This window comes from Rhinolophus sinicus, chromosome 1 (assembly GCF_057876585.1).
Source record: "Rhinolophus sinicus isolate RSI-liver-muscle chromosome 1, RSI-T2T, whole genome shotgun sequence".
Classification (NCBI taxonomy): domain Eukaryota; kingdom Metazoa; phylum Chordata; class Mammalia; order Chiroptera; family Rhinolophidae; genus Rhinolophus; species Rhinolophus sinicus.
In genome coordinates, this window is record NC_142501.1 from 52,475,367 (window position 1) to 52,491,187 (window position 15,821).

Sequence of the window (15,821 nt, forward strand, 5' to 3'; positions counted from 1 at the left end):
TAGTGTCCTATTGATGGATAATTAGGTTGTTTCCAATCAATTCTCTTAAAAACAATGTTGCATTGGGTAACTTTGAGCCATCAGTTCACACATTTGCAGATATAGTGTAAATTCGTAGAAATTATCTTGCTGAATTTAATAGTATATGCATTTTTAATTTTGATAACTAATGTCTAGTTGTCTTCTACAGGTATAGAACAAATATACATTCTCACTTAGATGTGGAGGGCCTGTTTTCCACAACCTCACTACCGGTGTATATAATAACCATTTTGGATATTTGCCAGTCTGAGGGTAAAAAATGGTGTCTTAGTTTTAATTTGCATAAAATAGGTTAAAGTATTTTTTAGTCTAAATATACACATATATGGTATAAGAAGTCAAACAGTATCATAAGGCTTATAATAACTTAAAAAAATAGTCCTTTGTGTCCCCCCCCCCATTCCCTATTCTAGCTTTCCAGGGGTAATCATAAACGTTTCTTATGCTCTTCATCTCCGTATTCTGAATAACAAGGCAGTACTGACTGATATTTTCATCTTTTCAGGGGCAATCCTATTATGGAAGATGAGGATTTAGTTTTCTTATGTTTTCTTCCCTCCTCACCCATGCCTCCTCTTTCCCTGGTTCTATTGATATAGGTAGATTTTGTAACAATCTGTATTTTAAATTTAAAAATAGCTATAAGTACCTTTAGGTATAGCCCAATTCATTGTTTGTTAGTATGTCAGGTCATTATAATGCATGGCAATGTGAAAAGTTTTATACCCCAAGACTTGAAATCTGTACCCTCTTGGGAGTGCCATTTGTCTGTATTTGCTTTCTTTGACTGTGCTTTTGATGTGATAGCTAAGAAATCATTGCCAGATCCAATGCAATGAAGCTCTTTGTCTATGTTTTCTTGGAGTTTTAGGTTTTTATACCATTTTGAGTTAATTTTTGTATATGATGTAAGGAAAGGGTCCAATTTCATTCTTTTGCATGTGGACAGCCCGTTTTCCCAACACCATTTGTTGAAGAGACTTCTTTCCCCATTGAGTGGTCTTGGTGCCCTTGTCAAAAATCACTTGACCATATATGCGAGAGTTTATTTCTGGGCTCCCTATTCTGTTCCATTGGTCTAAATGCCTATCTCTATGCCAATACCACACATTTTTATTACTGTAGCATTGTAATGTGGTTTGAAATTAGGAGGTGTGAGGCCTCCAACTTTGTTAATCTTTTTCAAGATTATTTTGGCAATAAAAGGTCTATTCCTGAAATGAAAAAATTATCTACATAACACGATATTTATCATTTTAACCATTCATAAGTGTACAAATCAGAGGCATTAAATACATTCACAGTGTTGTGTAACTATCTCCACTCTCTACGCAAACTGTTTCATCATCCCCAACAAAAACGTTGTATTCATTAAACAATAACTCTCCCTTTCCTACTTCCCACAACTCCTGGGAACCTCCCTTTACTTTCTCTTTTTCTCGTCCCTTTTTAACCCATTCTGATATGTATAAAAAAAACCTTATGCCTCTTTTGTTGTGATTTGAAATGAAAAATAAATATAACAATTAACGATAAATAAAATAATAGTTTCAGGGTGCCTAGGAACCAGCAGCATATGTTTGTAAACCTGGTGTGACAGGTGAGGTTTATGACCATGGACTTCTTTGGAGCAAAACTAACTGAAGATGAAATCAGATTCATTGTTTTAATCAGGTTTATTGTTTTCTTAGCTTTAAGCTCTAACTCATGGAAGTAACTATTCCCAGTTTGACCATTTTGAATTTGCTTTGCTACTTAATAAGCAGCAATAAATTAATAGAAACAGATTTAATTTCCATTTTAATACATCCATCTACTGATAACTAGTTTTCCCACACTTCAGGCTTTAGTTTAAGCAACGCAAAGAGGTATTACATATACCTGTACGTTTTGTTCCCATTTTGGAAAAATGCTTGACCGAATGGTTTCTTATGTATAAAGGAGTGGCTTGGTCAAGCGTATCCTTTGGTTTTGTCTTTTTTTTTCCTTAGATTTTTTTTTTTTTTTTTTAAAGGGGAACAGGACTTTATTGAGGAACAGTGTGTACTTTCAGGACTTTTTTTCCAGGTCAAGTTGTTGTCCTTTCAATCTTAGTTGTGGAGGGTGCCGTTCAGCTTCAAGTTATTGTCCTTTCAGTCTTAGTTGTGGAGGGCACAGCTCAGCTCCAGGTCCAGTTGCTGTTGCTAATTGCAGGGGGCACAGCCCACCATCCCTTGTGGGAGGTGAACTGGCAAGCTTGTGGTTGAGAGGACGCACTCCAACCAACTGAGCCATCCGGGAGCTCAGCGGCAGTTCAGCTCAAGGTGCAGTGTTCAATCCTAGTTGCAGGGGGTGCTGCCCACCATCCCTTGCGGGACTCGAGGAATTAAACTGGCAACCTTGTGGTTGAGAGCCCACTGGCCCATGTGGGAATCGAACTGGCAGCCTTCGGAGTTAGGAGCATTGTGCTCCAACCGCCTGAGCCACCGGGCTGACCCCTCCTTAGTTTTTACAGAAAAAATTTTAAAGTTTTTGAGTGACATGTACAGTAAAATGCACAAATCTTAAGAGTACAACTCAGTTAATTTTTACATGTGTAAATACCCATGTAAGTACCATCCAGATCAAAATATAAAACATTTTACCCCTCAGAAAGTTCCCTCATGTTCATTCTCAGAGGATACCCTCCCTCCAGAGAAGGGATGTCATGAACCTTTTATCATAATGACATATCTGTTTCTAGTAAGATCTTTTTGTCTTAAAGATCTGAATTTCATTCTTCTAAAATTTCATAAAATGTTTTCTATCAGGCCCACTCTATCCAGTGGTAAATCCCATGTATTTCCATAGGGTTTGGCTGATTCTCCCAATTTGGCTCAATGCTCTGGAAGATGGTAAGCCCCAGAAGTTCACTCTTCCCTTTCTTAGTTCTCATAGTGCTTTGTAGAAGCTCTAACTCTTGGTGGATTTAAAAAAAAAAAAAATTTCCCTGGGCTATCTACTCGTCTCTTCATTTTCCTCCTTCCACATTGGAAAGTATTTCATATAAAGTTACTCTCATTTCCTTCTTGGATTGCATTTTGTAAAATGTTTTCCTATCAGGTGTCTGGGTATAAGTTCTGTGATCCTCATCATGCTTTCTTTACCCAGAAATCTTCAGCGTATATTTTTTAAATGTTTAATAATATGGAAAAAAATATTATTTATATCTTTACAACTTACAGAAGCTTCCTGCAGTATCGACTAATCCAAATTTTGATGTTTCCGTTTTCCTTACTAAAATTCCTTTGTGCCCTCCCCAAGTTTCTTGCAGCTGTATTTGAGCTGGGGAACCTGAGGAGATATTAGATATAGGAAATTCTAGAGGAAGAGAAAAGACCCTTGATTTGGGCAGGAAGAGCTGTTAGTAAGAAAGATCTTACAGAGTGTTAAGAAGTAATATTTTAGTTTATGAAGCAGAGATGGGGATAAGATATTTGAGGTAGATACTAAAAACATGACTAAGAAAACATGCTTTCTGAACTAAGAAGATTATTTGATTCTGAGATTGAAGTCTCTAAAGCAACAAAATATTGCTGTTTACAGCTATATTATTTTCAGAGTACTTTTAGTAACTAGTTTTGTTTAAAAAATACAAAATAAAACCTGTGGATAGCTCTTAGAATTTTTGTACAGATAGCTATTACTGTAACAGTGAATATGTGTTTGTGTGTTTTCCCTCCAGAATCTCCCTGGAAAAAGAGACGTGAATGTGTCTGCAATGATATTTCCTGACGTGAAGTTGCTAGAGAAGAAAAGGAGATCACCAGCCAGAGAGCAGAATTTTGAATAACCAGGATTTTGTATTTCTCACCTCTAACTATAGACTTCTCTTGCCTACCTTTAAATCAGAGATAACTGCAATCAGAACCCAGACAAGGCAAAAGAATATTTTTCTTCCGTATCTTTCGAGAGCAAAGAAACTGCAATGTCTCGGAAACAAAACCAGAAGGGTAAGATTATACTCGTATGTGGGCATAAACTGTTAAAAGAATAGTTTCGGAATAATGATCACCATTTATATCTATATTTAAAAAAAAACATTCTCTTAATGTGTTTTGAATGGTTATAGTTTCCCTCACCCAGTGCAGTACTACTGATAGTTATAACTTTTTGTCATGACAGCAGTTAATTTTAGAAGAGTACAAAACATTCACAACTTTATCTGCTGTCTCCTTAATTATCAAAGTATCTGTGGATATTACATTATAGCTTTGTGTATTACTAGTTTGGGAACTAATTCATATAAAAGTTACTTTTCTAGTCTTATAAACCTAATAAATTGGAATATACTTACAGGAAAGCCAAATGCGTCTTGAAAATGCACTTTTTGGAGAGTGAATGTATGTTAGGGGGAGTGGTAGGAAATAATTTACTGCAGGATATTCTGTATCCTGTGAGTTGATGTTTCATTGGAGACAGGAAATGAAGCAAGAGTAAATGCTTCTAGTTTTTGATACCTTCTTTAGCTTTCTTTCTGGGATTATTATTCTAGCTTCTTGTCTAAAGTAATATATAAGGTTCAAAGACTGAAGAAATATCAAGAATAGTTATAAAGAGGGGAAGGACAACAAAGACTCTGTGAAATTACTTTGCCAGCTTTCCCCAAATAGCTGCAAAAACTTAGAGGGACAAATTTAATAATAACACAACACTAGAACTATTATACGGAACTGAAATATATTTGTAAGAAGAATGGCCATATCTACTCTGGCTTTCCCCTCCCCACCTCATTCAATAATTTTCAATTTAAAGTTAATGTTCTTTAATTCAAAACAAAGCTCTAGGTGTAGGTCTCACATGTTAAATATGAAGGAAATGCTTTTAAACTTAATTTTGACTGGGCAGTTCAAAAACCTCATCATAAGAAAATGATAAAGCCAAGACTCCTTGTGGTTTTGAAAACTGTGGTTTCACTGTATATAGTAAATCTCTATAAAGAAAATCTGGGCTCTAAGGAATGGTCAGATTACTAAAGAAGCTGTACTGTTCTATTGAATGAGATTCATTAACTGAAAGTTTGTTCTGTTTTTTTCAATGAAAGGGAAACTTTACTGAAGCCCCAGGGCCAAGGGGTTCGGGCAGGGGACTTCCCTGTGGGCCGAGGAGGGGGTGGAGGGCTTTATTTGGCCTTCTTGGGGTGTAGGTTGTTGCTGTGGCCACTCTTCTTGCGGCAGTGATAGCGCAGGGATGCAGGCGGGTGTGACACTTGCGGCAGATCACCTTGTTGCAATCGTACTTCTGGGCGAGCTGGCGGAGGGAAGGCTCGGAGGTGCCGCCCGGCAGAGGAAGCACCAAGTGCACAGTGGACTCTTTCTGGATATTAGCGTCTGAGAGTGCTGCCATCCTCCAGCTGTTTGCCAGCAAAAATCAGATGCTGCTGCTCAGGCGGGATGCCCTCCTGGACTTGGATTTGAGCTTTGACATTCTCAGTAGTGTCACTGGGCTCGACCTCGAGTGTGATGGTCTGGCCGGTCAGGGTCTTCACAAGATCTGCGTCTCTGCGCCTGCTGAGGCAGCTGCTCGGCCTCCTCGTTGAGAAGACTAATAACTGAAAGTTTTTATAACCTTTTTTCTTCTTAGTCATCATAATTCAGTTTGCTTTTTTCCCAGTAATATGTGAAACAGTATCTATTTTCCTCATGCAAATGAGAAATACTGTAGTAAAAATAGGATTCCAGACTTTAAAATAATTTCATCTAAAAAGGTTAGCATTTGATTTTTTTCTAAAAAAAGTTATCTTCAGCAAATTGCTTTGACCTTTGAAAAGCTAGTTTATTTCATGTCTGTGTTTTGCCAGCGCTATAAAAAAGCTTGATTAGTAGCTTTATAGTATTCCTGAAGTCGGGTCGTGTCAGTTCTTCAACATGGTTCTCCTTCAGTATTGTGTGGGCCATTCTGAGCCTTTGCCTCTCCGTATTAACTTTAGAATTAGTTTGTCAATATCCACAAAATAAATTGCTGGGATTTTGATTGGGATTGCTTTTAATCTATAGACCAAGTTGGCAAGAACTGACATCTTGCTGATATTGAGTCTTCCTATCCGCTAACACAGAATGTCTCTCTATTTAGTTCTTTTATTTTTTTCCCTCAGAGTTTTGTAGTTTTCCTCATATAGGTGTTACACATATTTTATTAGATTTATGTTCAAGTATTTCATTTTTGGGGGTGCTAATGTAAGTAGTGGTGTTTTTTACTTCAAATTCCACTTGTTCATTGCTGTTTTATGGGAAAGTGATAGACTTTTGTATATTATTAACCTTGCATCCTACAACCTTGATGTAATCACTTTTTAGTTCCAGGAGTTTTAAATAACATTTATTTTAAAATTTTATTATTGAAATTTTTAGGCTTATAAAAAACAGAATAGTACAGTGAGCTCCCCTATACCCATAACCAGGTGCAATAATTAACACATGGCCAATCTTTTTTGTCTGTACTTCAACCCATCCCCCAGTGGATAATTTTGAAGCAAGTTTTTGACATCATCTCAAGGAAAGACTTTTTAAATAGACATAAAAAGCACTAATCATAAAGAAAAGGAGTTAATGTCAATGTATTATTACATTAAAATTAAGAACTTTTGATCATCAAAGTATATAGTTAAGAGAGTGAAAAGGCAAGTCACAGAATGGGAGGAGAAATTTGCATCATGTTTAAATAATAAAGAACTACTACAGATCAATAAGAAAAAGACAATTCTGCCTCCAAAAAAACTGGGCAAGAGTAGACATGCCAGAGGAAAAAGAATATCAAAATGGTTAATAACATATGTAAAGGCACTCAGTCTCTTTAGAAATGAGTGAAATGCAAATTGAAATGATAATGAGATACTACTAATCTTGTACTAGAATGGCTAAAATTATGTACTAAAGTTGAAGATATGCATACACTATGACTAGGTTCTATTCCTGGGTATACTCAGCAGAAATGCATTCCCAAGCACACTGCACACCAGGAGATTTGTGCAACAGTATTCAAAACATCATTGTTTGTATTGGCCAGAAACTAGAAGCAACCCAATTGTCCGTCTCTGTCAGAATAGAGAAATAAACAGTGGCATAATTATATAATGAAATATTATTCAGCAAAGAAAATGAACAAACTACATTTACTTGTAAGAACATGCTTGAATCTTACAAACACAGTGTTGAACAAAACAATCTGTGCACCAAAAATAAAATACATATGGAGTTACTTCTTTTATAGACAAAAGTAAAACTATACCATAAGACTTAGGTAGGTGTTCTTAGGTGATATTAACTATAAAGAAAGGAAATTTGGAGAGTGGGTTACCTTTGGCAAATGGAAGGACATAATGATTGAGGGGGATGTGAGGAAGACTTTTGGGGTACCAGAAGTGTTTTATTTCTTAAGTTGGGTAGTAGTATTTGGGTGTTTGTTTTGTGATAAATTATCAAGCTATAGTATTTTATGAGTGTGCACTGTAAATGTTATATTTCACAATAAAAAAATTTTAAGACATTTCATTAGGAAAGAATGGGCTTTAAACAAGTATGTTATTTAAGTAGTGACTTTTTTACCTTCACAAGTATTAACACTTAAAAGCTAGTGTTCACCTTATGATGATTGTAACAACTATTTGGAAATAGAAATATTTATAATCAAAGTAGATGATTGCTCCATAAGTCAGTTTCAGAAAGAAGCTAACAGATTTAATTCTTATTTGCATGAGGATAATGAGTGAAGAGTGACAGATTTTGCAGTGCTATGGTTTTATGAGAAAGATGGTTCTGTTGGAGAGAGAAGCATGTGATTAGAATTGACTTGGTCATTTCTGTACTTTGAAGCAAGGCAATGGGATGGGGTGAAGAGGGAAGACACTGACTATTTGACAGGGCTAGAAGGAACATCCAAAGCAGTCTTTTACAATGACAAAAAATATCTTTCACATCTAATGTACAATTTTAAAAACGTGATTTCCTCTTCCTCACTCTCCTTCAGATTCTCAGGAATGCTACCAGTTAGTTTATAATTGAAGATTTGTTCGATTTTAAATATCACAGTTCTTAAATGTTTTACTTTTTTTGACTTACGAAATTGAGTTTCTTTCCTGGGATAGCTGGTAGAATTCTTAAGAATCTGAAGGACAGTGAGGAGTAGGAAATAATTAAAAAAGAAAAAAAAAGGATGTGCAATCAATTTTCTTAATCCATCTAACCCCAGAAGTATGGCATATATTGCAGTAACATCCAAGAATAATGATCCCATAAAATAGAGATCCCATTAAATAGAGAAATGTTAGTGAAGTCTAAAAATGAGGGTTTGACTTCTAAGAAACTGAAAATAGGCCCTTCGTAGCTGAAAGTACGTTTTTTTTCAGACTTAAATTGACGAGCTAACACAGAGGCATTTTATAAGACCTGATTTATTTGCAGACTGATTTTCTGGTTTTTAGATTATCCAGGTTCCTTGATTTCTTTTTTCTCCCTGTTTTTACAGGCTGTCCATCTTTTAGCCACATCACAATTTATTTTTACCTTTCGCAAAAGGGAGAGATTAGCAAGTAGAAAGGTAAACTCACATCAATCCTCACTACTTGGAATAAAGACAGACTTAATTAAATATTTTAATTTTTATTCTACTTTAGTGCCCTATTCCTTTAAAAAGCCTGAATGTTGGCTGTAAACAGATATCAAAGTAACCATCATGTGGTTTCGTAATTTTCTAAGTAACTATTTGAATTCATGTAATCCCTAGGACTACATACAAAGTTTATTGAATAAAAAGTTAGCAGAGAATGTGTACTGATTTTAGTAATTGAAGGTTTGAGTTCTTTTTTTTTTTTTTTTAATCACAGTTCTTAAATGCTTTTAATTTTTTTGACTTATGAAATTGAGTTTCTTTCCTACAACAGCTGGTAGAATTCCTGAGAATCTGAAGGATGGTGAGGAGTAGGAAAGAATATTTTCAAAAACTATGTATTTCATTTCATTAGTGGGAGAACTAATTCCAGACTAATGAGAGATGGCATTGAGATAGAGATATTGGGTATTAAAATCAATATTGTTGCCTCCTGGCTATTTTCTAGAGTATGTTACTAAGATGGTTTTTGAAAGGTGGACTGAGTTTCCTATCCAGTCACCATTTGTGGAAAAATGGACAGAATTATTATTGGAACCAGCACACTTTTTAAACAATGAGACCCTCAAAAATTCTTGGAACTTAACAAAATTTAAGCTTATTCTGTTGCACCTGCTGGAAACCTGGGAAAATCTATTAGTCAGAGTAATAGAGGATTTAATTGCTTGTCTGTGTCTTTAATAAAAATCCTGATTTTCCATCAAGTGCTACCTGGAAAAATCAGAACTCATTCTAGAAGTTTGGAAATTTCCCAGTGTAAGTGCTTATTATCTTACAAGAAGAGGCCCAACATCCTTCAGAATGTAGATGAAGAAGCACTCAAAGGAGCAAAGGAAAGAAAAAAAATTAATCAGTTGTTAATATTATATGACAAATGAAAGCAGAAATAACAGGAAAAAAAGGCTGCTTTAAAAAAAAAAAAAAAAGAAAGAAAAGGCTGCTTTTTTTCTTGGAAGACCTACCTTAGCAGGTTGGCAGTTGAAGTGTGGATTTTTCTGAACAGGTGAGCCAGGTAGCCATCTGAGATGCCTGGGAAGACCAGTTGATGAGACTGTAAGGCTGTATCCTTACAACCTACCGAGAGGATTTATGTGTTTGGCCATTGGCAGCCAAGAATGAGGTTTCTTAAATAACTGTTGAAGAACTAACTATACAAAAGTGTTAGCATTTCAGAAGGCCACATCAGTACGCTATAGTAGAATTACTTACAGCAGACTGGAAATCTTACAAAATGGCATTTTGACATAGCTCTCTTTCAAAAATTTCCATCTCCGATTTGCTCCCCTTCAAGCCAGATTCCCCATTATTTACATATTCTCTCCCTTTTTAAGAAAAAAAAAATCTTATTTCTTACTAAAACAGTCATAATTCTTCCAAGCTTAGGTGGTAAATTGGCAGAAGAGAATATTACTGCCTAGGAAACTGAACTTGGTGGCATATTTAGTTTTGAAGTTGTGAATACACTCTAGGCTTTCTTTAGCCAGTAGTGTCTGTGACAGTAACTTTCTTTTCCTTGCACTCACATTTGTACAATATAACTCCATTCCCATATTGGCGACTAGTACACAAGAAACTGAACTCCACTTGACATTTTATTGGTGAGTTATATGTGGATTATTCTAAAAATTGGTATGAGAAAAAGATAATTTCAAGAGACTGGTTATTTTCTTTGAGGTGGGTGAGTATTGAATGTGTTTAGTCTAAAGGAGAACTTCAGGTTGTTTAAATTGTTCATGAGATACCACTTCTGCAAGAATTGGCACTTAACCTCGGCTCTTGAATTTACTTTTTAATTTTTAAGAGGAAGTTGATACAGTTTGAGAAACTATGACAAGTTATCGTCACACTTGTTAGATTATGTCTAGGCTTCCTCACATCACGGCTTATCTGCGTTTAATTGGATCTTACCTCTGTGGCCTCTCGTTAGCCATGGTGAAATGTGAGTAATTTTATTACTCAACTTGTTTTATGTATGTGTAAGGAATATCAGTGAGTTATAACAAAAATCTGAGATCCTTAGAAGAAAGGTGATATACCAAGGTACTGTTAAAATAATGGCAACTTGCGAACTAGTATATTTGGTGGGTGATTATGTTTTAAAATTTGTTTAGATACTTGTTAAATTCCAAAGGATACATAGTACAAATAGCCAACAGGTACATGAAAAGGTGCTCAACATCACTAATTATCAGAGAAATGTAAATCAACCACAATGAAATATCACCTCACACCTGTTAGAATGGCTGTTAGACAACAAACAAGTGTTGAAGAGGATAAGGAGAAAAGGGAACCGTGCGTTTATGCAATGTAAATTGGTGCAGCCACGACGGAAAACAGTATGGAGGTTCCTCAAAATAATTAAAAATAAACTGTATGATCCAGCAATTTGGGTATTTATCTGAGGAAAACGAAAACACTAACTCAGAAAGATATTTGCACCCCCGTGTTCATTGCAGCACTATTTACAATAGCCAAGATATGGAAACCTAAATGTCCATCAATGGATGAATGGATAAAGAAAATGTATGTGTGTGTACACACACACACACACACACACACACACACACACACAGAGGAATATTAATCAGCTATAAAAAAAAAAGAAGGAAATCTTGCCATTTGTGACAACGTGGATGGACCTTGAGAGCATTATGCTATGTGAAATAAACCAGAGAAAGACAGATACTGTAAGATCTCAATTATATATGGAATCATAAAAAAAAAAAAAAAAAAGAAAGAAACAAATCAAGGTCATAGATACAGAGAAAAGATGGTTGAGTACCAGAGGTGGGGTGGGGAATCAGGGTTCAAAACGCACAATTTCCAATAAAATAAGTCTTGGGGTTGTAATGTATAGTATGGTGACTATAGTTAATTATATTGTATTGCATAGTTGAAAGTTGCTAAGAGAGTAAATCCTAAAAGTTCTCAGCACAAGAAAAACATTTTGTAACTATATTGTGATGGATGTTAACTAGACTTGTTGTGGTGATCATTTCACAATATATACAAATACCAAATTACGTGTGCTATACATCTGAAACTAATATAATGTTATATAAATGTCAATTATACTACAATTAACCAAAAACTTGTTCAAAGTTGGTTTGATACATGTGATAATCAGATTCAGACATTTCTGTGTCATCCTCAATGCCTAAAACTTTTGCCTCATTTTTGAAGCCAGCAAAAACGATAACAACAAAGCCTTCATTCAGTATTTACAAATATATCAGTGATACTGTAAATAACATACTTTTTCCAAAATGTTCCTAAATGTGTGCTATTTGAAATAATTCCAAGAAACTTCTGAGTTGGTTCCTGATAGAGTGAAATAAATGATAATAAGAAAGCTCAATCTCAAGGGTTCCTCATATCCTTTATGAATCTGGCCTGTGAATAGTATTTCACCACATTGTTTTTCTTTGAAAATTTATTTCTGATAGAGCATACATGCTCTTCCATCACAGAATAAATATCAAAGGATGAGATCCTACCTTATTTCCTACCAATAGAATTAAATAAATCTTAGGCTTTCTCTGCATGAAAAAATAAGAGAATTGTTAAATCAATATTGATGATGGGAATTAAAAATAACTTTCTATAAAGCTGAGAGGCACTTAAGCTCTAGTTCATTGAAGCAAAGTTTTGTATCTACTTGAGTTCTTGGTTTAAGAGGCATATTAGCTGGTGAATAGACATTATGTTAAATTATTGCTTTCCCTTTTTGATGAACTCATGATCTAGAACATAAATACAAAATTGGCGTTTGTGTCCTAGGAGGCTGACCTCAATGGTTCTCTTTGCCCTCTGGCTTCTGGTTTGGTTTGGCCATTGTGCAGCAAAGGCAGGAGATGAGAGGCAAGGAAGAAAGTGAAGTAGGAGTATTTATTCCCCCATGTCTTTCCCCTAGGGGTCACTGAGGGCTTACCTTGTCCTTTGACCAAAGGTCATAGCTACTGTCCTATGGCCCTCTCCACACCAGCTGAAACAAAGATAAAAAAGCCGTCTGTTGAAACAATAATCAAAACAGCATGGTATTGGCAGAAAAACAGACACAGACAAATGGAAAAGAATTGAAAACCCAAAAATAAACCCACATAAATATGGACAGATAATTTTCAGTAAAGGAGCCAAAAGCATACAATGGAGAAAAGGAAACCTCTTCAATAAGTGGTGCTGGGAAAATTGGAAAGCCACATGCAAAAGAATGAAACTAGACTTCAGTCTGTCACCATGTACCAAAATTAACTCAAAATGCATCAAAGACCTAATCATAACACCTGAAACAATAAACTGCATTGAAGAAAGCATAGGTACTAAACTTACAGGCCTTGGGTTCAAAGAGGATTTTGTGAATTTGACCTCAAAGGCAGGGGAAGTAATAGCTAAAATAAATGAATGGGACTGTATCAAACTAAAAAGCTTCTGTATATCAAAGGAAACCATCAACAAAACAAAGAGGCAACCAACCGAATGGGAGAAGATATTTGTAAACAACGCTTCCAATAAGGGGCTAATATTCAAAATATATAAGGAACTCATACAACTCAACAACACAAGACAAGCAATCCAATTAAAAAACAGGCAGAGGATGTGAACAGAAACTTCTCCCAAGAAAACATACAAATGGCCAACAGATATATGAAAAAATGCTCAACTTCACTAGCCATTAGGGAAATGCAAATCAAAACCACAATGAGATACTTCACCCCAGTTAGAATGGCTATCATCAACAAGACAAATAATAACAAGTGTTGGAGAGGCTGTGGAGAAAAAAGAACCCTCATACACTGTTGGTGGGAATGCAGACTGGTGCAACCACTATAGCAAACAGTATGGAGATTCCTCAAAAAATGAAGAATAGGATTACCATATGACCCAGCAATCCCTCTCCTGGGTATTTCCCCCCCAAATCTGAAAACATTTATCTGTAAAGATGTATGTACTCTGATATTCATTGCAGCATTATTTACAATGGCCAAGACATGGAAACAACCAGTGTCTTTCAATAGATGATTGGATAAAGAAGATATGGTATATATACACAATGAAATACTACTCTGTCATAAGAAAAGATGAAATAGTACCATTTGTGACAATATGGATGGATCTTGAAATTATTATGCTAAGTGAAATAAGTCAGACAGAAAAAGTTGAGAACCATATGACTTCACTGATATGTGGGATGTAAAACTGAAAACAACAAAGGAATAAGACAAAAACTCATAGACACAGACAATAGTTTAGTGGTTACCAGAGGGTAAGGAGGGGAGAAGGGTGGTAGATGAGGGTAAATGGGGTCAAATATATGGTGATGGAAGGAGAACTGACTCTGGGTGGTGAACACACAATGTGATATATAGCTGATGTAATACAGAATTGTACACTTGAAACATATGTAGTTTTGTTGACCATTGTCACCCCAATAAATTTAAATTAAAAGTAAATAAATAAATAGTTAACTCCAAAAAAAAAGAAAGAAAAGACAAAGCCCTCTGTCTCTGGGTTCCAGTACGCGCTGTCTCCTTACGCCTCTTTAAAACCTCAGGGTAGAAGCGTACATTGCTGTTATTAGCCAAGGTGTACTGCACTACATCTTGTGGTCTCCCTACCCCCTGCTAGCACCATCAAAAATAGTCTTTTTATTAATCTCTGCTCAGATTTCCTAATTTGAGCATGCCATTTGTTTCCTGCTGAGAGCCTGACTGAAATAGCTGTTTTATATATTTTTAATCATTATCCTAATGGTATGCCAGATAAATCCTAATAATACTTATGGTGATTTTGGGGGGGGATCAGTAACTGAAGGTGTTTGCAGAATTACCCTCTGTTTTCCTTGCACTTTGTTTCATCTAGTGTGTTATTAAAGGGGAAAAACAAAAACAGAAAACTGTGTTGGGTGATAAGAAGCTAATACTAATAGTTCATTTAAATACAGACCCAAAATGCTGCTTTACTTTGTGTCCTCTCTTTTCTCTAAAAAAGATTGGTAATTTGATTCTCTAATAAGATTATTGAATTCCTTTGTGTCATCTCACTGCTCATTAATCTGTCTTTGGGAGAGAGTACCTAACACATTCAAGTTGTGTCATTTGGCTGACCTATAGCAATTTTGAGATGGTTGCTGGATAATATTTTGGCTGTATAGCATTTTCTTCTTTATATACTGTGTTGCTTTTCAATTATTAAAGGTAATTGAGAGTTTACCATATTATGTAGTCATTTGGAAAACTCAGGCTTAAATATTGAGTTTGTGTAAGTGCAACCTGACTTTTCATTTGGTAACAGTCTCAAAACTGCCAGTATTACAGAGGTTAAATCTAAATGAATCACGGTTCATTGGTAATTGGCAAGCATAGTTTCTGTAGGAATGACATAAGCTCTATTCATATCTTTTTTTCTAGTTTTAGTACCAAATGTGTTAACATTCTAATTCATGAAGTATCAGTCTTCCATAGCAACTAGGAGGTATTTGAAAACTCAGGATAAAGAGAGAGTTGTAAAAGAGGCTTTAATTAAAACACATCTGTAATAATAGCAACGGAATTTGGAAAACATCCTAGAATATTGCTGTATTTTTTAACCCCTGTCCATTCGTGTTGCTATGACAAGCTGCTACAAACTGGGTGGCTTATAAGCAACAGAAACTAATTTCCCCCCAGTTGTGGAGGCTAGAAGTCTAAGGTAGGGGCCAGCATGGTCGGGTGAGGCCCTCTTCTGGCTCGCACGCTTCTCATTGTGTCTTCACATGGTGACAGGGGCTAGGGAGCCCTGGAATCACTTTTGAAAAAGCACTAATTCCATTCATAAGGGCTCACTCTCATGATTAATTTACTTTCCAGAGACCCCAACTGCTGGTACCATTACTTTAGGATTTTGACATACGAATTTGGGGGTGGGGGTGTACACAAACATTTAGACCATAGCAACCTCTTTTCTCAAAAATTTCCCCTTTTCTTTCTTGAAATTCTAACCCCCAAGCTACTCCCAAGTGTGGTTCATGGGTCAGTAATATTGATAACACCTGGAAGTAAAAATCTCAAGCTATAGCCTAGACTACTATATCAGAACCTACATTTTAACTTAAGATTCCCCATATAAGAATACATATCAGAATTTAAGAAGCACTCTAACCGTTTTCCTGGGATTGCATC

At 35.7% G+C, this 15,821-nt stretch overlaps 1 protein-coding gene and 1 pseudogene across 1 annotated transcript in view; one reads left to right on the forward strand and one right to left on the reverse strand.

The window, feature by feature from the left end:
* SPATS2 (spermatogenesis associated serine rich 2) overlaps window positions 1-15,821 on the forward strand; it is a 102,071-nt gene that overhangs the window by 49,308 nt on the left and 36,942 nt on the right. Inside the window, exon 2 of the mRNA XM_074325734.2 lies at window positions 3,746-4,013. Coding sequence (XP_074181835.1) covers window positions 3,989-4,013 — 25 coding nt within the window. The 5' untranslated portion in view covers window positions 3,746-3,988. The remainder of the gene's footprint in view (window positions 1-3,745; window positions 4,014-15,821) is intronic.
* Window positions 5,183-6,944, reverse strand: LOC148759062 (ubiquitin-ribosomal protein eL40 fusion protein pseudogene; annotated as a pseudogene).